The sequence below is a fragment of the Dunckerocampus dactyliophorus genome, chromosome 12 (genome assembly GCF_027744805.1).
Source record: "Dunckerocampus dactyliophorus isolate RoL2022-P2 chromosome 12, RoL_Ddac_1.1, whole genome shotgun sequence".
NCBI lineage: Eukaryota > Metazoa > Chordata > Actinopteri > Syngnathiformes > Syngnathidae > Dunckerocampus > Dunckerocampus dactyliophorus.
The window spans coordinates 14,295,054-14,318,896 of NC_072830.1; the positions used below are offsets into that span (position 1 = coordinate 14,295,054).

The 23,843-nt window shown below is 40.8% G+C and overlaps 1 protein-coding gene across 2 annotated transcripts in view; it reads left to right on the top strand.

Annotated features, from left to right (window-relative positions):
* Positions 1-6,510: 6,510 nt before the first annotated feature.
* The window catches only part of LOC129191009 (neprilysin-like), a 90,165-nt gene continuing 72,832 nt past the window's right edge, over positions 6,511-23,843 (top strand). The window contains exons 1-2 of one of the 2 annotated variants that reach the window (XM_054793922.1): positions 6,511-6,524; positions 6,601-6,760. In XM_054793922.1, the coding sequence (XP_054649897.1) occupies positions 6,607-6,760 (154 nt within the window). In that variant the 5' untranslated portion in view covers positions 6,511-6,524; positions 6,601-6,606. Of the gene's footprint in view, positions 6,525-6,600; positions 6,761-23,843 lie in introns of those variants that run through there. The other variant, XM_054793924.1, reaches the window with a different exon arrangement.

The following is a 23,843-nucleotide window of genomic DNA, read 5'->3' on the forward strand; positions in this document are numbered from 1 at the left end:
TTTCAGACAGTTTTTATTTGGGCAGATTGGAGTAAACCTATGCAATATTGTGAGCCAGTCATTCATTATGTGTGTTTTGCCAGTCTAGTGCCAGACCCTGATGTGTCCTTGTTTTGTCGTTTCATGAGCTTTTCAAGGATGTCCAGGCGAAAGGACCACCCTGCTGGCTGTGAAGGTTATATTCCAAGCGTGTGGTAGTTGTTGTACATCTGTACACCTAATAGACGGCCATTTCTGTTTTATCTGCTTCTTGTATGTATGTATGTATGTATGTATGTATGTACTTTATTTATCCCACAGCGGGGAAATTTACTTGTTACAGCAGCAAGCAAGCAAGACAAGTAAAGAGAACAGTGTAAAGAATACATATTGACTACAACATTGTTCAGGTGGTGCAGGTGTTGTAGAGCCTGAAAGCGGTCGGTATGAAGGACCTGCGGAACCTCTCCTTCTTACACCGTGGGTGTAACAGTCTGGTGCTGAAGGAGCTGCTAAGGGAACCCACAGTGTCATGTAGGGGGTGAGAGGTGTTGTCCATGATGGATGTCAGCTTAGCCAACATCCTTCTCTCCCCCACTTCCTCCACGGAGTCCAGAGGACCGTCCAGGACAGAGCTCGCTCTCCTGATCAGCCTATTGATCCTGCTCCTGTCCCTGTCCGTGCTGCCCCCGCTCCAGCAGCCCACAGCATAGAAGATGGCTGAGGCCACCACAGAGTCATAAAAGGTCCGTAAAAGAGTCCTGCACACACCAAAGGACCTCAGTCTCCTCAGCAGGTGGAGGCGACTCTGGCCCTTCTTGTAGAGGGCGTGGGTGTTGACGGACCGCTCCCTGGATGTTCACCGGTGTGAAGTGAGGTGTTTTCCTCTGGAAGTTAATGATCATCTCCTTTGTCTTGCTGGTGTTGAGCTGCAGCTGGTTAAGCTCACTCCAGCTGACAAAGTCCCTGATGACCGTCCTGTATTCCAGATCATTCCCCTCTGAAACACAACCAACGATGGCTGTGTCGTCGGAGAACTTCTGGATGTGACACTGTGTGGAGTTGTGTCATGCATCAGAGGTGTGGCCTTGAGTCATGCAACTTGGACTCAAGTCAGACTCAAGTCACAATTTTGATGAGTTTGGACTTGACAATATCACCAAAGACATGCAGCTTGATTTGGACTTTAGTCTGATGACTTGAAAATACTTGAGAATTTCAGCGAGTGTGCTGAGTAAACTGTGTCCCCATTCAAAGTATTCATCTAACGTGGTTGTTTGTCATTTCCAGCAAGATAACATATTTTCCTTTTGAAGCTGCCTCATTGAATGCATCTATCGACATCCAATCAGGTTTAACAAACAACAAGGGGGTGGATTACATTTCTGTGGATGGACTACAGTACAGCGTGAATGCTATGTCATCACTCTTTTATCTAAGTCTTGCCACACTGGTGTTATTTCATTGCGAAATGTATTCACCGTATTTGTCAAATTTAATAGTTTATTATATTGTTAAAATGGCATTTTCTGTTTGAGACACTAAATAGTGCCTATGAATCGAAAATTTCAAGCCTATGACTTTAGACTTGGCTTGACCTGTCTTGTCTCGACTTGAGACTTGACTTGGACTTGCACATCTTTACTTGAGACTTGACTCGAGACACCTCTAGCATGTCTACGCTTAGTGCATAATTTTTAGGACCCAAATATTTCCGTAGAAAACAGTCTGAAAAAAATAGGTTGTCTTATGAGTCGGGGTTTATGGATTTATTCATGTAACCAACAGGGGGAACCAAATGACCTTCGCACATAGCGAGCCAGAGCTTTTCTTCTTGTCACTCACACTTACTAGTGGCCGGTTGACATGAGACCTGCTGGAAAAAAAGGTTTGGTTTGGTTTAATTTAATTTGAACATGCATGAAGGGTACAATGGAATACATCTCATTGATCATTTCACAGTTCCACATGTCCAAAAGGAGTAGGAAGAAGTATAGCTGATTTAATCCTACCCCCCATCAGTTCCACATTTACTAAATCAGCAAATTTTAATATCTGTGATTTTAAAAATAAAGGGTTTGTATGTTCTCTATACTTGGCATTATGAATGATCCTCACCGATCTTTTTTGCAGTACATGGAGTGAGTGAAGATTGCTTTTACAGTATAATTATTGCCCATAACTACACACAATAAGTTAGATATGGTAATACTAAGGAACAGTAAAGAGGGTGGATTTTTGATCAAGAACAAATTTTGTTTTATTCAGTATTGAAGTATTTCTCACCACCTTTTGTTGTATATTTTTGATATGAGATTTCCAACTCATTTTTACGTCTATTATGATCCCCAGAAATGTATTTTCTTTCACTCTTTCAATATTCAGTCATCTGTTTGTATTTGATCGTATATATCCTTTTTGCTATTACCAAATAGCATTATTTTAGTTTTACTTCAAGGATAATCTGTTTTTATCAAACCATGTCTTTAGTATGACCATTTCATCCTTGACCTTTTTAATTAGTTCTTGTGGGCTTTTCCCAGAACAAAAGGCAGTGGTATCATCCGCAAATAGATATACAGTAGATATAGACTCAAACTGTACATTGTGTCTATGAAGTCATCTATTTCCTTCTGCTTATGTGGATTTAAAAGATCAATATTGAAGTCCATCCATCCATCCATCCATCCATCCATCCATCCATCCATCCATCCATCTTCTACCGCTTATCCAAGATTGGGTCGCGGTGGCAACAGCCGAAGCAGGGAGGCCCAGACTTTCCTCTCCCCGGCCACTTTGTTCAACTCCTCCCGGCGGATCCCGAGGCGTTCCCAGGCCAGTTGGGAAACATAGTCTCTCCAACGTGTCCTGGGTCTTCCCCGAGGCCTTCTACCGTTCGGACTTGCAATGAACACCTCCCCAGGGAGGCGTCCGGGAGGCATCCTGGCCGCCCAAGCCACCTCATCTGGCTCCTCTCAATGCGGAGGAGTCGCGGTTCTACTCCGAGTCTCTCCCGGATGACAGAGCTTCTCAACTTATCTCTAAGGGAGAGCCCAGCCACCCTACGGAGAAAACTCATTTCGGCTGCTTGTACCCACGATCTTGTCCTTTCACGTTGAAGTCTCCACATATAAAAATTGTTTTTTGATCTATGTCTGTGAAGGTTGTCTCAATCCTCAAACATTCCAATCCTTGACTTTGGAGTTCTATATACAAAACGTATTAACACATTTTTGCTTTTTTCTTTACAGAGTTCAATCATCATTCATATCCTTCCAGCTCAAAGACCATACCTTTGTTAGCATTAATGATCTGTATTTGAATCTCCGTTGTGCATCTCTGTATGGAGTTTGCATGTTCTCCCCGTGCGTGCGTGGGTTTTCTCTGGGTAGTTCGGTTTCCTCCCAAAGTCCACAAACAAGCATGTTAGGTTAATTGGTGACTCTAAATTGTCCACAGGTATGAATGTGAGTGTGAATGGTTGTTTGTCTATAGGTGCCCTGCGATTGGCTGGCGACCAGTCAGTCAAAGTCAGCTGGGATAGGCTCCAACATACCCGTGATCCCAGTGAGGATAAACGGCATAAAAGATGCATGGATGGATGGTGATCAATGAAGCTGAGTCACGATGAATAAAATGAGATTTTATTGATTATGCAAACACGACTTAAAGATTAATTGTTTATTATGTCTTTGATTTTGTCTTAATATTTTTCAAAAACATGTGTCTTGCCTTGTATTCAGGCCAATACAATATTTTGTTCTCAGGTGACGTCAAGCATCATCTTGAAGGCCTGTTGTAATTTGTCTGCCTAATAAGTCTGCACACTCATACCCACTAGAAGTCACTTTATAAGATTAAATATCATTTTGGATTGACTGAGAGCCTTGTATTTGGTCAACAGTAAACCCAAAGAATGTGATTTACAGAATAATTAGCAGAGTGGAGACTCTGCCAGTGCGACTGGGAAAGTAAACATGACTGTAAATGTCTTTGACTTCTGGTCGACTAATTCAATTTGGGCTAAGTGACTTAGAGCACGCCTAATGACTCCACTCTCTGTGGATCCATGGGGACACAGCGGGGAACATTAGAGGACAAAATGCGACTCTCATGGGTGTGCACACGAATGTACATAAACACAAACGCACACACAGCATCACACGGGAAGGTGACCTGTGTGTCAATCCATCCATTTTCTATGCCGCTTGTCCTCACTAGGTGACCTGTGTGTGTTTGTGCATTGCATCTGTGCAATGTGAGGAGGCATGAGAAGACAGCAAAGCATGTACATTTAATTAGAATGGAACTGGAGATTAATGTTTAAAAACATTAAAAACATAAAAATAAATACCGTGCATATGTGGAGAAACAATCAGCATCTGCATTTTAAAAAAAAGCAAAACTGACAGGAATATAAGACATACAGTACATATACATCACAGTGAAATAACAACTGGTACTCTTCCTTTGTCGTTTGCTAACTTGTCCAACCCTTTTTCAGCAGGTCTCTGTGTCGCGTCTGCATCTGAGTGCGAGTGACAGGGAGAAAAGCTCTGACTCTCTTTGGGAAAAGTCATTTGGCGCCACCTGTTGGTTTGCGTCTTTAAATCTCTAGACCCCAAATATACTGTAGATTCAAATCAGATTGGTTGTCAAGAGAAAAAATACTGTTTCATTATATACTTGTGTCAATATGGGATTTCAATCTAATGTGTATACCCTAGTAAGAATACACCATAAGAACTGCAGTTTGACTTTTATATCAAACTGTAGACATACTGTAAGTGCCCGGTGTAGCCAATTTGTTTTCATTCATTGAGCCTGCTTTAAAAAAAAAAAAAACAGGCGTAAATTGTGACGTCAAACCCCGGTCTGCAACAAAGGACTGTCTGTCAAAACTCTCAATTATTGAACGGCCCGTTTAAAAGCTGGTGCTTTTACTTGAATATGACTGATTTATCTCAAGTGTGTTTAAAGGTGAAACACTTGGATATGACTTATTTTGGTGACTAAGACCAGTGGTTAGCATGTTGGCCACACAGTCAGGAGAAGGCCTGGGTTCGAATCTCTGTTGGGCATCTCTGTGTGGAGTTTGCATGTTCTCCCCGTGCGTGCGTGGTTTTTTTTCCAGGTACTACGATTTCCTCCCACATTCCAAAAACACGCATGACGACACTAAATTGTCCATAGGTATGAATAATGTGACCGTGAATGGTTGTTTGTCTATATGTGCCGTGTGATTGGCTGGCGAACAGTCCAGGGTGTACCCCGCCTCTTGCCTGAAGTCAGCTGGGATAGGCTCCAGCATACCCCCTAATTAGGATAAGTGGCATAGAAAAAGGATGAAAGACCAGTTGTGAAATTGTGACTAATTGTAACATGATTTGGTGGAAGTGTAAGCAGCCATTGTAGCCAATTTTTTTTCATTTATTGGGCCCCCTATTAAAAAAATAAGAAACAAGCTGTAAATAGTGACGTCCCACGCCATTTTGCCACACGTGTCAGCAGGCACCGAGCAGGTCATCGTCAAGAGAGCTGACAACCCACTGAAAGTTGTAAGTTAACTTAATAATGGTTAAATCAAGATTATTGTTGATGAGAAGCCCAATATTTTTGTGAATGTGTTTGCATCAGGGAGCACAGGGGCTCTGAAGGCGAATAAATGTGGCCATTCAATGAGGCTATTGCTTAACAGCGTCTTATCTGCACCCTTGGTAGGCAAAGAGAGGTATGTGGCATTTTATTTTGGTGTGGCGTGTTATTTTTGCATTGTATTGTATTAAAGGGCGACTGAGGTGTGTGAGTTTTAATAAATGTGATGTTTTGCTGTGTTTTAGTTTCACTCATGAAGAAATAAAAATTGTACCAGTCGAACTCAACGCTGTGATTATTGACACAAGGGCTGCTACACATACATTTTGTGTGTTTCAGCCAAAAAAAAAGCATCCCGGCATACTTCTGGCAGCAACGAACACTGACCGACTGCAATTTTATATTTTACCATTCCATTCCATTCCATTTTGCTAGGGCAGCAGACTCAGCTGGGAAGCCCAGGCTACCCAGTCTTCGGCCACCTCTTCAAGTTCCACCGGGAGAACACCAAGGCGTTCCCGGGCCAGTTATGAGACATAATCACTCCAGTGTGTCCTTGGTCTGCCCTGGGGCCTCTTCTCGGCACAAGAGAGGCGTCCAGGAGGCATCTAAAGTAGATGCCCGAGCCAGCAGTGGCTGTACTCTGAGCCCCTCTCCTCACCCTTTTATCATTAGGCCGTTTGATTTGAACAAATACAGTATTTCTGCTAATGCACACATTAACGTCAGACTTGATTTGCTAGAAGAACAAACTATGCTTTGTTATGATTGTTTGCTCGAGGCTTGAGGCCTTCCTGTCTCCAAAACAAGTTTCTCCAATGGCATTTCCATGTCAACGGGTTGTGATGAAACCAGAGTACGTCCTTGTACCCGATAAAGTCCTGATAACGTTCATATAACTGTGCTTCTGTCCTGTCCTTCAAGGGAACACTTGAGGCACACTGCTATGGGTTTGTTTCAACTCTCTTTCTCCGCGCAGAATAAATATGATAAAAGACATATTTAACGAGAATTTTCCACGAACAGGAATCCATGGCTATCCCGTGGAGACATTGGGGAGGACGCTCTGGTACCAGTTTCCACTTCTACCTTGACCAAAATCGTCTGAGACGAGAGGGCCAGATCGCTGCGAGATGGGGACGTGACTCTGCTGTGACCTGCAAACGGAAACAATTTCCAACACCTGGTGAGAGTTGGAATTTCTGTTTTAATTTGTTATCTGGGGGTTATTTGGGCTGTGGGCTTCTGACACAGATTGTTATGACCCAATGTCAACCGGCTTGTAAAAGTACATGCTTTTCTCTGGAAATGTTTTGATTGGGAAAATTGTCATGCGTTTCGATTTTTTATAATGCAATAAAAGATAGAGAACGGTCGTTATTGTGCGGGTTGTGATGAAAGATAGATAAAGAAATCACAGTCTTGATCGTTGCATTTGCGACAAAAGATACAGAAAAGGCTTGATTATCGTGTGATTCCACGGGTAATGTGGGGCAACAAAAAAAAGATAAAGAAATGAAAGTCTTGTAGGTCGCTTGACGGGGAAAAAGAAAAGAGGCCACTTGGGTCATCAAACACCGCCTGCTAGAGAAAAAACTCTGGGACCTTGAATCCAAGGAATCCAGGACTCGTAGTGACAATTACGTTTAGCAGGGGGCACACGTGTGCGCTGTTTCTATCTCAAGGATGGGGAACACGGCGAGGATTAGGTGTGGTCCTAGAGGACAGGGATCAGGTCCTGTCGTGGAACTCGTGACATCAAAATTGCGATTGCGTCACTTCCTGTTATACGGAAAGGACGCTCACGGAAAAGCTCCGTCCACTATTACCGGAGTTTTAAACTTTTGCGACCTTGGTGAATACAGTTTGTGATCACAACTTGTGATTACAACTCTGCAAGTGAGTGCTGAGACTTCTGCCTCAATTCGGACCCGCAAGTGGACTAAACTCACCAAAAGAGACAATCAGGTGGAGCCGACAGCCGTTACAAGCAAGCTATCATGCTAGCCGCGGTTTGAAGCCTGATTTCAATAACAGGATATCATTTGGAGTTTTCCTGTGCAGCTTTTTCGGCCCACGAGGACTGGTGGGACTTTGGTGAGATACTGGTGAGAGATAAACTCGCCGTTATAACGAAGATTAATCACCGAAGGCATTGCACCACAAGTCAACGGCTAACTGACGGCGTTACCAAGCAACAGTAACAATGTCAAAGGCTCGAGGGAGAAGAAGCGCAACAAGCGGTGGCTCTAGCAGTTCTGGTCGAAGTACTCCAGATTCAGTCATATATACGGAAGATGTCGAACAGATTCCTGAGACAACTGGAGGTGCTCACCTATTACCACAACCGCCGCCGAGACCTTACAAGGATGACACAGTTAACCAGTTGACACACCTGAGTGGAAATATAGACAAAGCAACAGCGACAGCCTTGCAGAAGGTTAAACACCGCGCAAACAAGCAAGAAAGAAGTTCAATGGAAAAGAGTGAGTATACCATGGCGAAAACCATGGAGGATTATGGAAAACAGATGCAGCAACTTGTGGAGAATTCCAACTCCCTGCATAAACTAACTTACAGTTTGCTAGAGACTACCAACGCCATACAAAGAGAAATGCAAGTTCAGAGAGAAGCATTTCAAAATGAAATGGGGATATTAAGGAATGAAATGCAAGGTCTGAGAGTGGAGAATAAAAAATTACAGGAAAGTTATGATGCACTTGGAGCCACTCTCAAAAATGAATGTGAAGAAAAGGATAAAATCATTGAGAAGCTGAAAAACACCATAGATGACATGGATCAGAACACACGAATGAATGACGTGGTCGTGACGGGACTTCGAATCAAACCAAGGTCCTATGCCAGAGTAAAGAACTCAAACAATGTACAGAGATGAGCAAATTCAAAAAACAATACAAGCAGTTGATGTTTGCTAAATACAAGGCAGAAGAGTCCTGATTGTTCTGTCAGGTTTGTTATTTTATTTTATTTTTTTATTTTTTATTTTATTTTATTTATTTATTTTATTTTTTTATTTAATTAAATTTTATTTTTTATTTATTTATTTTTATTTTTATTTTTTTTATAATTTTCTTTGTTGTGTTTTAAAAAAAAAGAAGGAAAGGAAAAAAAAGAAAGGAAAAAAAAAGAAAAAAAAAAGAAAAAGCTTTGTTCTTATTTATTTATTTATTTATTTAGTATTGTCATCATTATTATCATTATTATGAATGTTCTTTCTTTTTTGGGGGGGAGGGTTATCTCACCGTTACTTATAATGTGTTATCCTGACTATCACTGAAAACATGACATGGAATCCAGGAAGTGAACTACATGTACTGTACTAGATGTAGAATGGATGGGGGGTAGGATTAAATAAGCTTTGCTTCTTCCTACTCCTTTTGGACATGTGGAACTGTCAAAGAATGATTCATGAGATGTATTCCATTGTAACCTTCATGTTCAAATAAACTAAACCAAACCAAACCAAACCAAAATATGGATCACAGTGTGTCAACTGCTTACAAACTTGGGGATAAGGGACCTGGGCTGGGCATGATGGCAGCAGACCCAGTGCTGTGCAGACGTAGAGGACCGTACTAAGTTGAAGGCCAGCTTCAGCAGATGGCCACAACTCAAAGTAAGACCGGATGTCTGGCACCTCATGCGTCAACTTACTGTTGGATGCACAACAGAAGGGCATCCGCTGCACCCAATATTTATGTCCAGCATATCTGCATTCAATCAGGATGTCCCAGATGTTGCCCTATGCACCAAAACAGGTTTCTTTTCATCTTCTGGTGACTCATTTGAACAGGATATTTTATAGCGCCTGAGATTTTCCTCTGTTCATTGGAAATGATCTATTTCCAGGGACAAGTGCCAACAGTGTAAATTTCCAAATATACCTGTTGGAACAATTGCACAATTGGAACCACGACTGTGAAAGGGCTGCTTTGGCATCTAAAGCAAATCACTAGTGTTAAAAATGTGTTTGACGCTGCTTAGCATTAGGAACATAACATTTAAAGCAGGGGTGCCCGCGGTTGTTTTTTTAATTTAATGGCCCGCAACACATTCTGAAAATATAATTTAACATGACAACAATATAAAAAAACAACTGGGAAAATGGAGTGGAATGGAAAAGTTGGAATCTATCAAGAAAAAGTTGTAATTTTAGACGAATAACATTGTAATATTGTGGGGAAAAAAAAACGTCATTTGAGTAGCATAAAGTTGAAATATTACAGAAAAATGGCATTATTTTTCAAAAATTGTTCTACTATGAGAAACAAACAAACAAAACAAAATTAAGGTAAATTAGGTTGCGGAAAAAGTTATAATGTTACGAGCATAAAGTCCAAATATTATGCAAAAGTCATTTCGAAAAGAAAATTTACATGAAGAAAATTCAAATAGTTGGAAAATTCATCAAAACAACAGCAGAAATGGCAAAACAGCTTTAATTGTATGAGAATAAAGTCAAATAATAAGAGAAAAAGTCATATTCTAACAAAAGAATTTTTGCAAATGTGTAATATGAGGAAAAATAACGTCATTGCAGCAGCATAGAGTTGAAATATCAAAGAAAAAGTATGTTATTTTAAGTGGTAATATTAGGAGAAAGAAAACAAAATAAAGTTGTAATTTTCGGGAAATTAGGTCGGGGGAAAATTATTTAATGTTGTTATGTTGTTATGTTATGTTTTATTTATGAAAAAAGTAGAAATATTTGGAAAATAAAAAATAATAGACTTTTTTTTTAATTCGACAAAGCTTAGATGTTATTTTTTTCTTGAAATATGTATAACTTGTTAGCATGTCTACACGTGTTGCTTTTTCAAAATATCAAAGTTACGAAATGGCAAAATTACCTCCTTTCATTTTTCACTATGTAGCCCTTGGTGGGGAAAATTTGGACACCCCTGATTTGAAGCTTCTATTTTTACTGTTATTTTATTACCTGTGTTCTTTTGTTGCTGTGGTTGTTACATCTCAGTACACTAGGTCCCCAACTTAAGAACACAATTGGTTCAAGACGACCGTTCTTATGTCGAATTGTTCTTAAGTAGGGGAAAATGTAATATTACCAATGATATAGGTACTACATGTACGTGTATACATATGCAGTATATGTGTATGTATGTAAATATGAGTTTGGATGCAGTAGTAATAATAAACGAGGATAATTAATGAAAAAAAATAATAAAAGTGATATAATAATACGTAATGATAAATGTTATTTACCTTTGAAGAGGAGTGGTCGAGCATACGTTGTGGAGGAGTTGGAGGAGGAGATATTGAAAAAGGACAAATCGTCGTCGTCGTTAGACTCTTCTAAAAGAGGTAGTGTTCTGTGGGTGGTGTAGAATTAAGCAGGCCTATTAACTCTTCATAAACTTTAATCACACGCTCTGTCCGGGTTGTACAATTTAGCTTTCCATTTAGCTTTACACTGTATCTCCCCAGCGTCTAATTCTTCCTCTGTTGGTCTCATTAGCTCTAAGAATGCATTAGCAGTGTCACAGTGCCCTCTACTGGTCAAGCATGTACAGTAGCAGTATAAATACTGATTGAGCGACTGGCTACAAGGCAAAATAAAATAAAATATAGACCAGTTGGCTTGTGTTCGTATCCGTGAGTGTTCGCTAGTCGGGTGTTCGTAAGTTGGGGACCTAGTGTATTTGTAGTTGTCTGTTTTGTCTTATCTTTACTACTCAAACCACACTGCACACTACAAGACAACAAAAGCATAAACAGCGTTAGTTAAAAGGACCGATAACAAGGGTACATGTTACAAGTAATGGAAGAAAACAGTGAGATCAGCAACACAGCAGACCAGGAGTACTTGGAGGATGAGCAGTGATAAGATTCAGAAAGTTGACAGTGGCAGAATTAAAAAAAAACAATGCAAATTAGTATTTGCAGAAACAAAAACATGTCAAGAAGGGGAGCATTGCATCATAACAGGTGTTGTTTTGAATATTTTGTCTCTCTCATGTAGCTAATAAGGTGATACAGTCGTCCCTCTCCACATCGCACTTTGAATTTCGCAGCTTTACTCTATCATGGTTTTTCAAAAAGATATTAATTAATAAACCATGCTGTTTCGTGGTTGAATACAGCTTATTATAAGTCAAATGTATACATATTAAAGCAAACTGTACATATGTTTTGCCTAAATGGAACATTTTCAAGTCTAAAAATGAGCTAAAATACATACTAAGGTATTCAGAAGACGCATTCAAAGACGTTGATGATATGTAGTATTCCAAACTGGTCAGCAACTGTCCGCAACTTTACTGTGATGTTCGGTGAGACACACAAGCACCAAATTTGCTCGCCAGAACACAGGAGTGGACTGGGACAAATTTTTTGGACTTTTTGGGCCAGACCGGACCCACTACAATCCGTGCCGATATACTGTGCCAACTCGCCCCACTGATGTACATCCCCAAACACAAGTCCTCAATAACACCACTATACGAAACAATATCCCTCTATATTCTGGAACCTCGAATAAATAAATGAGTGAAATCATTTATGAGTGGGCTCAGTGGGCTGCAGGGGTCTGTGGTGAGGTCATGTCCACAGGAGAGCTCGTACTGGAGCTGCTGCCTATCACTAATCTGGTCACGAAAAGCAGAGGAATAGCGTGGAATAGGTTTGAACAAGATTACATGCAAATGAAATGAGTCTGCGTGCAATCATAACTTTGTGTAGTTGGCTAAAGTATGGAAAACAATAATATCATGATCTGAAAAATGGACAAACAATTTGATTTTAGAAGACAGTACAGCTCCACATAATGTTTTATATGCATAATGTGTATGCAGATGCTTTTATTCGCTGTAACTATCATGTGAAACTGTTGAAAGGACAATAAACCATAAACACTGACTGAAAAACTAACAAAAAATTGCTACGTCAATGTCCTTCATGATGCAAATTAAACTGTGGGCGCTAAAAAGGTGTATGTTGACACTTTAAACACTTGAACTCTGCAGGTGACATGATTGGGTGGTGGGGTGCAAGTCTAGGTAGAAATAGCAGATGTGCAAAACACATCACATTGCAACATGTGACTTGTAAGCTTGGAAATGTGCAGTGCGGCATCTTTTTATGAACGTGTTTAATAAAAGCAGCTCATCAATGAATCAGGATACTGTAGGTCAGGGGTCACCAACGTTTTTCCTTGTGAGAGCTACTTTTACAAAATGAAAATGGCCAAGAGCTACTCATTTTTGTAACATTTATTTTAAGAGCTTATTTTAAACCCAAACAAAGCGAAAATGCTTGTTTTACCAGAACATTAACAAAATGCTGGTGTCCACAACTCACATTTTGTATTTCAGAATGCATTTCTTTCTACTGTTCTTTCATTATTAACTGAAAACCTGAATGAAAAGCAGGCTTGCGGGCAACTCATGTGGTCGTGGGGGCTTTCTGGTGCCCACGGGCACCACGTTGGTGACCCCTGCTGTAGTATGATGATTTATTTCCGATAGTTCAGAGAACTATATGTCATTCTAACATACAACACCATGTTTCCCAAGTATGATGTCAAGTCAAATTCATAGACTGTTTTCCCCACCGAACAGACGTACGCACGCACACAGATTCAAATAGGAATGGAAATAAAACTGTCAGGAATGACTTAAGGCCGGGTTGGGATGCCAAGATGCAGAGAGCGCCACAAAAAGGTTCAAAGAATAAATTTATTACAAAAAACACTCCGCCGGAAGAAAAAGGGCAATACAACAAAAACATGGAAGACAAAAGGATAACAAAAGGTGTGGCGAATGCCAAAAAAATAACCAATCACGCTGCAGGAAAAACTGGCAGGAGCTAAAAAAAATACTAAGAACTAAGGGCGAAAGGCACTGCTGAGAACCAGGCAAGGAAAAATAACTACAGCATAAACCGAAAAAATACCACTGCTGGAGAACGCCAAGCAGGGAATGAGAATACTGACACAAAAAATAAAGCAGGGAACAAGGAGATAATGCGAGACCGGAGTCGGTGAGCAGGTAAGCAAGGGTACCATCTGGCAACGAGGTAATGCAAGTCTGGAGTATAAGTAGGGCAGTAATTGGCAACAGGCTCCGCCTCTGCAGCAAGGAGTGCACTATACGAGAGTGGCAGACGGGCGGCAGCAGTGTGGCAGTACAGAGCATGACAAAAACCTCTGAAATTAAAATAATTGTAGTTAACCTGACCCAGGCAGAACAAACGGCCAACAGAGTAAGGCCCAGTTTTGGTCAACCCATTGGAAAAAACTCCTGGTACTCTGGGCAATCCACCCCTGCCGGAACAACAGGCTTTTATTCCAGGTTTGAATGACCTCACAACAGGCACAATAATCCCTAATAAAAATCCCCAATAGGTTGGAGGTTTTGCTGCCATAAACAACTCCAAGATAAAACTCAACTCTCCTGCCTGTCCCCCCGCCACTCTGCTCTCCTGGCACCGCAACACATTTAAAGCAACCCGCAAAAGCACGTGTTTTATTTATGTCTAGATCTCTTATTACTGTATGTCTACTATATTAGGTAATAGGAGTGTAAAGGTGACTATAGGGGTGTTATTTTATGTTTTGAGGTCTCTAATGTTAAAAACTGCATTTAGAAAGTCGTAGACAAGTTTTTTATGCTAACTATGAAAACATTACATTTATAAGTAAGGAATCCTACTTTGCGGAAATTCACTTATCACGGTCGGGTCTGGAACCAATTGACCGTGACAAACGGAGGATTACTGTACATCAGGGGTCTCAAACTCAGTTTACCCGGGGGCCACTTGAGGTAGAGAGTCTGGGTGAGGCTGGGCCTCATCAAGTATTGGGAGTAAGGCTCACGATAGCGCTAATGTCTATAACGATATCGGGTATGCTGAAGGAAACACGTCTAACATGTTAGCGCACTTAAAGTGGTATCATCCGGCAGTGAACGTTACATCTACAAGAAAGAAAACCAGCTTAGTGCAAACACCGATAACGTCAGCATACAAACAACCCCTAGCAAACAACTCTGACCCGGCCAAAACAGTAACACATGGTACTGGAGTGCGTGGGAGTCTGTGTGTTTTCTCCAAGTTCTCTGGTTTCCTCCCACATTCCAAAAACATGCATGTTAGGTTAATCGGAGACTCTAAATTGTCCATAGGTATGAATGTGAGTGTGAATGGTTGTTTGTCTATATGTGCCCTGCCATTGGCTGGCAACCAGTCCAGGGTGTACCCCGCCTCTCGCCCAAAAGTCCACTGGGATAGGCTCCAGCATACCCCTGCGACCTTAATGAGGATAAGCAACATAGAAAAAGATTGGATGGATAGATGAAAAAAAAAGAATATTCAATTCAAAATTCTAAAATTACATTATTTTTACTCATAATATTTCAAGTTTATTCTCATGAAATTGCAACTTTTCTTTTCGTTAGAATACAACTATTTTGCTCTTCATATTTTGCCTTTATTCTTGTAAAATTTTGCTGCTGTTGTCGCTTTTTTAATTTTCCAACTCTTTCAACTTTCTTCTTGTAAATATTCTTCTCCTAATTAAGACTTCATTCCCAAAATATTTGTCCCTCTTTCTCATAATATTATAACTTTTTCTGCAACCAAATATTCCAAAAATGACAACTTTATTTTTTGTTTTGTTTGTTTCTCATTAATCAGAACTTTTTTTTTCTCTAATATGTCAACTTTATGCTACTAAAATTACATCATCTTTCCTCACAATATTGCAACGTTATTCTTGCAATATTCCAACTTTTTCTCGTTAGGTTACAACATTTTTTTCTTAATATTTTAACTCAATTCTTGTGTTTTTTGTGATTTTTTGTCTGTTTGTTTTGTTTTCTTGTTAAATTGTAACTTTAGAATGTTCTGCGGGCAAATACAAAACACCGCACTTTGGAGACCACTAATGTATGTATAAACAATGTATTAATAAAAAAAGTATTAATAACTACTTATAAAAATTGTTTGACGGTTGTTTGATGAGTCTGGTTGCCGGAAGGTGTCCTCCACATGACGTCAGAGTAAAAAAAGTCGCAGGGGGACGTTTGATAATAACTTCATTCACTCGTATTTTGTAGTTGCTAATGGCGGATGACAGCAGTATGGCAAAACCTTTTATTAAGTGAGTTCTTTTATTTTTTTTATTGCTTTTTTCAAACATTTTTTTTGGCGTCATGAGCACTTTAACACTGCACCTAACATAGGGTCATTATTTAAAATCCTATTCGCATCCATTGTTCAAAATGTAAGCCAACGAAATATGTGTCAACATGTAATAGTTATGGTGTGAATGAACTATCACTAACTGTGCAAGTGGTACCAGCTATATGTTAAAACTAATTGTCCATAAAGCTCTTGTGGGCCGATGTCATGTCATTACATTCTGTCCTGCATGCGCACCTAATGAATTGTCTTACTTGACCACTAGATGGCCCTATTGTACTGTAGCGATATTGGAATACAACCATATAAATACAAAACAATTCTCTACATAAATATAACATTATCTGGGTTTGTCAACAATAAAACGCTGCCAGAGACTCATCTATTTGTCATAAGAAGTTAGGTGAGGACACAGAAAATCTCTGTGGGAAAAGCAAACCACAAGGAGTCTGACTGAGGTAATGTAGCAAATTATGTCAAATTTTTGGGAGACTCACCTCCATCTGTGAACTGTGAACCTTCATCCCGACAGCCTGCGTCACACTAATCATCACAATGAATTCCTTCAGCTTGCCTGGCATAATGGAATCAATTACTAGTGAGAAGAAAAGAAGCAGCCAAGCAGAAGGGTTGGAAAGTAAAATGATGAAGACTGGATTATTTATTTATTTATGCAGAAAAAAACGGCTAATTCTCATAGTGTGGGCACAAAAAAAAAAAAAACATCTGGCTGTTGCCTGCAACAAGGTCACGGTTGTGTTTATTTTCAGATGTGCTGATATTTTGTAGGAACTTTATTGTCACATATTCGTTAAATGTAAAGTTACCTTATTTAGCAAAATGAGTAACAACAATAACAAATAACTGGTATAAACATGAGTTCAATTATTTTCAGAACCATTCACCATCCTTCTGGAGTGTACAGTACTTCCCCATCCTTAACCTACCTAAAATCTATGGAATGCAGACAGGTTGAAGAGACAGTATCAAAAAGCACATCACCATCCCCAATCAGTCTGAAAGGCATTGACATAAAAGTTGCTTGCAGCCATGCGTACAAAGTTACCATGGCGACACCTTCATTTGGTGTTCTTGCCCACTTGTGATAAGCGGCGCTAGCGTGGGGGTGATGAAAGGAGAGCACGACACAGAGGTCATGTGGAAACCCATTTGTGTGTGTATGCTGCTTCCCTTCAATGATGTACTGTATACCTTTACTGTAAATTCATGAGTAGGTTGGAGATTATCATTAAGCCCCAACATCATTAAACCACAGCAGCAGCAGTTTCAACGTCAACCTAGTCGCTGGTACCTGACCAAAAATGCATCGTGCTGCCAATCCGGAAGTCAGACCTTTGCTCTGGGCGGGCATCGTCAGGTGTCATGCAGGATATCATGTTATCATGTTGCCATATATCGTGTTGCCATTGAACATAGAAGGCCTAACAAAGATTAAGATCACCCTCATCGAACACATACTACAAAAACACAAAGCAACAGCAGGACCCCTTCAGGAAGCTCATGGCTCCGACACTGTCAGTCTGAAGGTGCCTGGAGTTACCCTCACAGCTCACACATGGAATGGCCACCATCATCAAGCGCTCGGCAAAGTGGAAACCACTTGCAGCATCTCCTTCAGACTCCAGCGTAGAAGAGGCTGCCACCATCATTAACATATACAAGCCTCCATTTCATACAGATAACATTGCTCCCCTCGACCCCCCTTTTGTCATCTAGAGGTTTCAACTGTCACAGTACCAACTGGGGGTATACCTTATCCAACCTGGATAGCACTGCACTGGAAGACTGGGCCAGCCTTTGATGTACATTTACTGTTTGACCCCAAAACAGTCAGACAGCTTTTGCTAGGGAGATGGAACACATCTTCGAACCCAGACTTGGCCCTAACCCTAACCCTATCATCACAGGCCCTTTTCTAAGGTTTGAACACAGGCTGCCACTGATTTTTCCGGATTTAATAGCGTCCATCCCGACCAAGCCAGTGAAGAGGCGCAACTTCTGCAGGGTTCAATGGAACAAGTTCACAAAGCTTCCTTCTCCATCATTCTTTATCTCCCACTATGCCTACTCAGCCTTATGCAAACTCCTCATTAAGTCAGCCAAGAACTCAATTTTTTCACGGTATCATCATCGGTATAGCTTTGCATGGGACAAAGAATGTGAGTCACACTGCAATAACTTCTTACAAGCTTCACCTGGTGAAGATGCAGCTGAACCGGGGTCTCTTCTTGCAGAGTGTCTGGACCAAAAAGAGCAAAGAGCCATGGGAAGAAACAGTCCAAGCTGTTGACTTTACCCATTCCAATAGGCAGGCCTGGAAAACCTTTAAACGTTTTTATAAGGAAGAATAATGATCAGCGAGTGCCAACCTAATCACCAAGCAGCTCCTCACCTACGGTCATTTCAAGGAAACAGACTGACAACACGCCCATCATGCAAAAAAAAACAAACAATGGCAAGCTCAGGGAGTGGATGGTCATCTCTCGACACCTTTCGCAAGATATGAGCTTTCAGCAGCCATCAAACGACTGAAAAGTGGAAAAGCCCAGGGACCTGACAACATCAGAGTTCCTTTTTTACTGCAGGCCCTAATGCTTGGATTAGATCTGCAAATTCTACTCTTTCTGTCTCCTTTGCCAGTCCATACCCAAAACCTGGCGCAAGGAAACTATCATTGCCCTACCCTTGCCAAACAAATCAACATACAATTCCAAGAATTACTGTCCTATCTCACTGTGTTCCCATCAAGCTCCTGGAGCGACTCCATGAACCAGTCATCGAACCCCAGCTCCCAGATGAGCAAACAGACTTCCGCCGCGGCCAGGGTACTGTACACCAGATTGTAACACCCACTAACGGCAGAAAGCTGGAGCCATCCGGGTAGAGCTGACTGCCTATGGAATCATGTGGCACCAGGGCCTCATCCTGAAACTCCTACGGACCATCCCAGACTGCATCTTCATGGGGTTCATTTCCAACATTAATTTTCATCATAGTTTTCATCAACTACCTTTTTTCCCTGACAAAAAACGAGACAATAACTAATCAAAACAAATGCATGTTGAAAAAACTATGACAAAAGGAACTGACACTTTTGTCAACAAAGACAAGCGAGACAAAACATTCCACCAGAGTTCTTTCTTCACTGCAGGCCCTATTGCTCAGATTGGCTGTGCAAATTCCACTCTACTTGCCTCTTTTGCCAGTCCATATCTGGCGCAAGAAAACCATCATTGCCCTACCCAAGCCAAACAAACCAACAGATAATCCCAAGAATTACTGTACTGTCCTAGCTCACTCCTCCGCAGCCAGGGTACTGGACACCAGATTGTGAAACCCACTAACGGCAGAAAGCTGGAGCCATCCGGGTAGAGCTGACTGCGGCATATGGAATCATGTGGCACCAGGGCCTTATCCTGAAACGCGTATGGACCATTCCAGACTGCATCTTCATGGGGTTCATTTCCAACATTAATTTTTGTCAACAAACGTTTTTCCCTGATAAAAAACAAGCCAATCTGTATTTGCGACTCAACTGGCCAGACTGCAAATGCGTCATGAGTGCCCCATACTGCGTCCCCCGGAAGACATTTCCTTGACCTGGCTTTCCTCTGGCTGCGATATTTGGAGCTTTGCAGCTTCTGCAGACAAGAAATTCATGCAAAGACGTTGTTTTTCAACCAATCTTGCTCAAACTATTCAGGCATGTGCTTGTAAGTCTCGTAAAGGTGTGTGTTTTGTGGTGATTCGGCTTAAAGTCCTAAAGTTACAGTGGGTGTTTTGTACAGTACATTGAGCTGTGTGAGAAAATTCAAGTCAATTCAACTTATGGAGTGAAACTTTGGGATTTAAGAACAGCACCACCATGTGGTTTATTTTGGCAAATTATCAACTGCAGTTTAGGATCTTACACAGACAATTAGATACGGACTGGCCCACAGACCAGTTTTTGGTCCTGTATTTTGTCACATGAAGAAGTGTCATGTGACCTATATATACACTTTTTCTTAGATACAAACATCCAAATGAAATCTGAAATTGATAATTTGTTGTCTTGGCAGCCAGCTTGACTCACACACACGCACACTTCAGCCAAACATCATCAGCATCCAACATGCAGCATCTTCTCAACGAATCTCATTTTATATGTTTTTGAACCTTCCCCATCCTGCTGCAAAAGAAATGAGCTGTTTGGCTGCTGTCAAAGGGAAAAAACCCTCCTTTTACTAAAAATAGCAAGTGTGCTTTACCACATGGGGACGAGTAAATGTCGCTCAGCTTCCTTTACTCAACATCACAGACTCCCTTTCTTTAATCTTATGTTGAAAGAGGAAACAAAATACTTCCCACTTCCTGTATGTAACTGACTTTTTTGTTGTTAAGATCCATGTACCTGTATTATCCACAAAGAAAGTATACAAAATCTTTTGGAAAAAACGGAAAACAATTCCTCAGTGAAATTGGATGAGTTCTGCCTTCTCCCATCTCCATAAAAAAATAGTTAGCGCTTCATCCTGCTAACTAAAAATGTGGTAAAAGTAAAATAGCCAATTTCAACGCAATAGAAAAGTACTTCTGGGTCGTTTTTGACTGATATTATTGTTCTGACAAAGAAAAGCACATTTACATTTTAAAGCACAACAAACAAACCAAAAACACCAGAAAACATAACATTCACTTTCACTTACAAGACTCAATTGAGCCTTGGCGCAGACTGTATGTACTGCATATAGAAAAGCAAATCTTTAATTGTAATCTGAATTCATTGTAGCATAATAGTAGGGTTGGACTGAAAAAACTATAAAAACCAACTAAGCCTAATCCTAATCATAATCATCACACTGAAGTCAAAGTTACTTTGGCAGTAATCGACCTACAGATGTCAGCACCTTCTTAATAGCCAACAATTACTGTGATCATTGTGAATTCTAGTACCATCTGATGGCTGGGAAATGAAATGCTGATTACACATTCTGATTACCCCTCCAGTGTGTACAAAATGAATGGGTTAGGTAGTGAAGGATTTATAAAGAGAGTCAACAAGGTACTTGATAATGTTGGAATTTGCATTTGGGACTCATTTTGTGAACAGTCCAAATGTTCACTTACCACCAGAGAGACAAGGAGCTTTCTTGAGGTCATGACCACCGGTTGTGGCTCATTCTCTGAAAAGCATGCAAAGTGGCTTATTTGGCTCGTGTGAGCCAGGACCCAGAGGTGGGCCAGGACATGGCACAGAGACACATAAGATAATTACTGCCATGTTCCAGTTCTCACTTATGACCACCACAGTTAATAATATAAATTAAAAGGAATACTCAAAATAATCCACAAATTCAACACCCACAGCTTGCTCCCTTGCACATTTGCGCATGTAATATAGACATTTAATTTATGTGATTGCACCTCTTCCGTGCTATGAATGAAAACCATTGCCTTGCACAAAGGAAATGAACAGAATGAGTCAAAATAAGAACCCACAAAGTCAGGAAAATTGCAGTAATACAGCTTTGTATAAGTGATGGCACAAGCACAAATGCGCAATTCGTGGGCGCAGACCTGGAAGTCTGGCCTTCCCTACTCGTGTTTCTGACACAGATAAGGGGAAAGAAAATGAATGGATGTATTATTTCTTATGGGAACAATTGCTTCACTTTTTGCACACCTCAGTTTTTGTTGGACCTTTTGGAATGAATGAATTAACTAAAACGGAGGTATATGGCTGTATACTATACGGCTGTATTCGGAATGTCAAACATGACTTCACTGTTGGACCCATAGGTCTGCAGACCTTATGAGTACAATAACCAGAATAATGAATGTCGCTTCTAAGATAGGCAAATCCATCCCATCCATCCATTTTCGATGCCGCTTTTCCTAATTAGTGTCGCGGGGGCATGATGGAGCCTATCCCAGCTAACTCCGGGTGAGAGGCGGGGTACACCCTGGACTGGTCGCCAGCCAATGGCAGGGCACATATAGACAACCAACCATTCACACTCACATTCATACCTATGGACAATTTAGAGTCACCAATTAACCTAACATGCATGTTTTTGGAACGTGGGAGGAAACCGGAGGACCCGGAGAAAACCCACGCACACACGGGGAGAACGTGCAAACTCCACAGAGATGCCCAAGCGGAGATTCGAACCCAGGTCTTCCCGATCTCCTGACTGTGTGGCCAATATGCTAACTGTGCGGCAAGATAGGCAAATCTCTCCATTAAATAGTCGAAGGCACTCCGATTCCCTTCAAGTTTTCTGGTGCAGCAACGAGGACAACCAATGACTTCGCAAACAATACAGCACCATTGGTAAGACCCGAAACGAGACTCAGCACCCAATCCATTCAGGTATTGAACAGAGATGGGTGTTAACGCATGCGCAATATGAACACATTTTTGGGGAAGAATTTGATATGGCGCAATCAACTGTGCAGATTTGCCCAAATGTAAGGAGCACATCTCACTTTTCTCAAGAGCATATCTCAAAAGACAATTTACATATTTTCTTATGTTGGTTTTACTCCTTATGCTGCACTACTGTCTCGCCACGGAAGAGCAAGCGTGGGTAAGGGATTAAAAGAAGTGTCTCTTGTCTTGTGTCAGTCTGGGATATATGGAGGAAGCTGGCACTTTATGTTCTCTTCGCATTTCTCCCTCCATCCTCCATCTCTCTTCTTGTAGCCTCACAGCTCAAGTCTGATAGCGTCTCTCTCTGAGCGACACAGGCAAACTCATTTAAAGTACATTCGTGTCAGCCAACAACAGCAGACTTTAAGCAGAACCAGGCAGAACCTCTCCCCTGACAGTTTCTAAGAGAGAAGGTGCTGATAGAACAAACCACCTGAGTGAGCTGCATGCTGCAGCTGCTTTGAGATTAATAGAGGATAACAAAAAACATTAAGAAGAGATGGGTAGAATCCATTTGCATTCTGGGTAGGGGTGAACAGTTCAGTTGTGACTTAAGCAGTCGAAAGGTGAAAATTAGCATTTTAACCAGACGACCAGGGGTGGACTGGGACAAAATCTAGTCCTGGACATTTTGGTTGAGACTGCACCCAGCCCCATTACGAGCCTCCTTGTGTTTGAAAAAAAAAATTATTATGCTGTATTTTATTATTTTATATGAAAAAAACACGGTACTTCTTAAAAGTTGTAATATTATGAGAAACAAACAAAACAAAATTAAATTGTAATTTTTGGAAAATTTAGTTTGGAAAAAAGTTAAGAATAAAAGTTAGGAATAAAGTCAAAATATTATGGTAATAATAATACCATATTACCGTCCATCCATTTTCTATACAGCTTGATCTCACTAGGGTCGTGAGTCATAATATTACAAAAAGAAAATGTACAAAGATTATTTAGGAAGAAAAGTTTAAATATTTGGAAAAAAACAACAGCCAAAGTGGGAAAAAAGAGTGAAGTTGACGTCAATAAAAGGCTTTTTCATCTATATGACAAAGCAGAGATGCAGTTTTTCTTGAAATATATATAACTTCTTAGCATATCTACATGTGTTGCTTTACAAAATATCAAAGTGGCAAAGTTGCATCCTTTCATTTTTCACTTTGTGGCCCTCACTGGAAAACTATTTGGACACCCCAGCATTACACCAACAGCTCCATGACGCATCCTTTGCTCAGGAATGGGCATGCGTGCGTAAATCCGTGTAGGGCCCTACGCATACCATGTGTTCTGCATGTAGGGAGGGGCGGCCTAGGAGAGTTAGTTACTGTCATCACCAAGGCAAGGCAATAAAGCAATAAACAAATAAACAGTTGTCAATCGACCCATCACAGATCGGCCGACCAAGAAAACTTCCTAAGGCCTGTCTGCCCCTGAAGATGACCCCCTCATTTGAAGATCCATTTTTAAGATGACTCTGCTTCATTGATCTTCATTATTTTAAAATTACCATCACTTTTTTCTGTGTCACGGCTGCATCTCTCCAGATCACTGGATTTTGTGAGTGACCGGGAGAAAAGCTCTGACTTGCTTGGGGACAAGTTGTGCCCCCTGCTGGTTCGGATGTATATGTCTCTATATACAGTATAGGAAGACT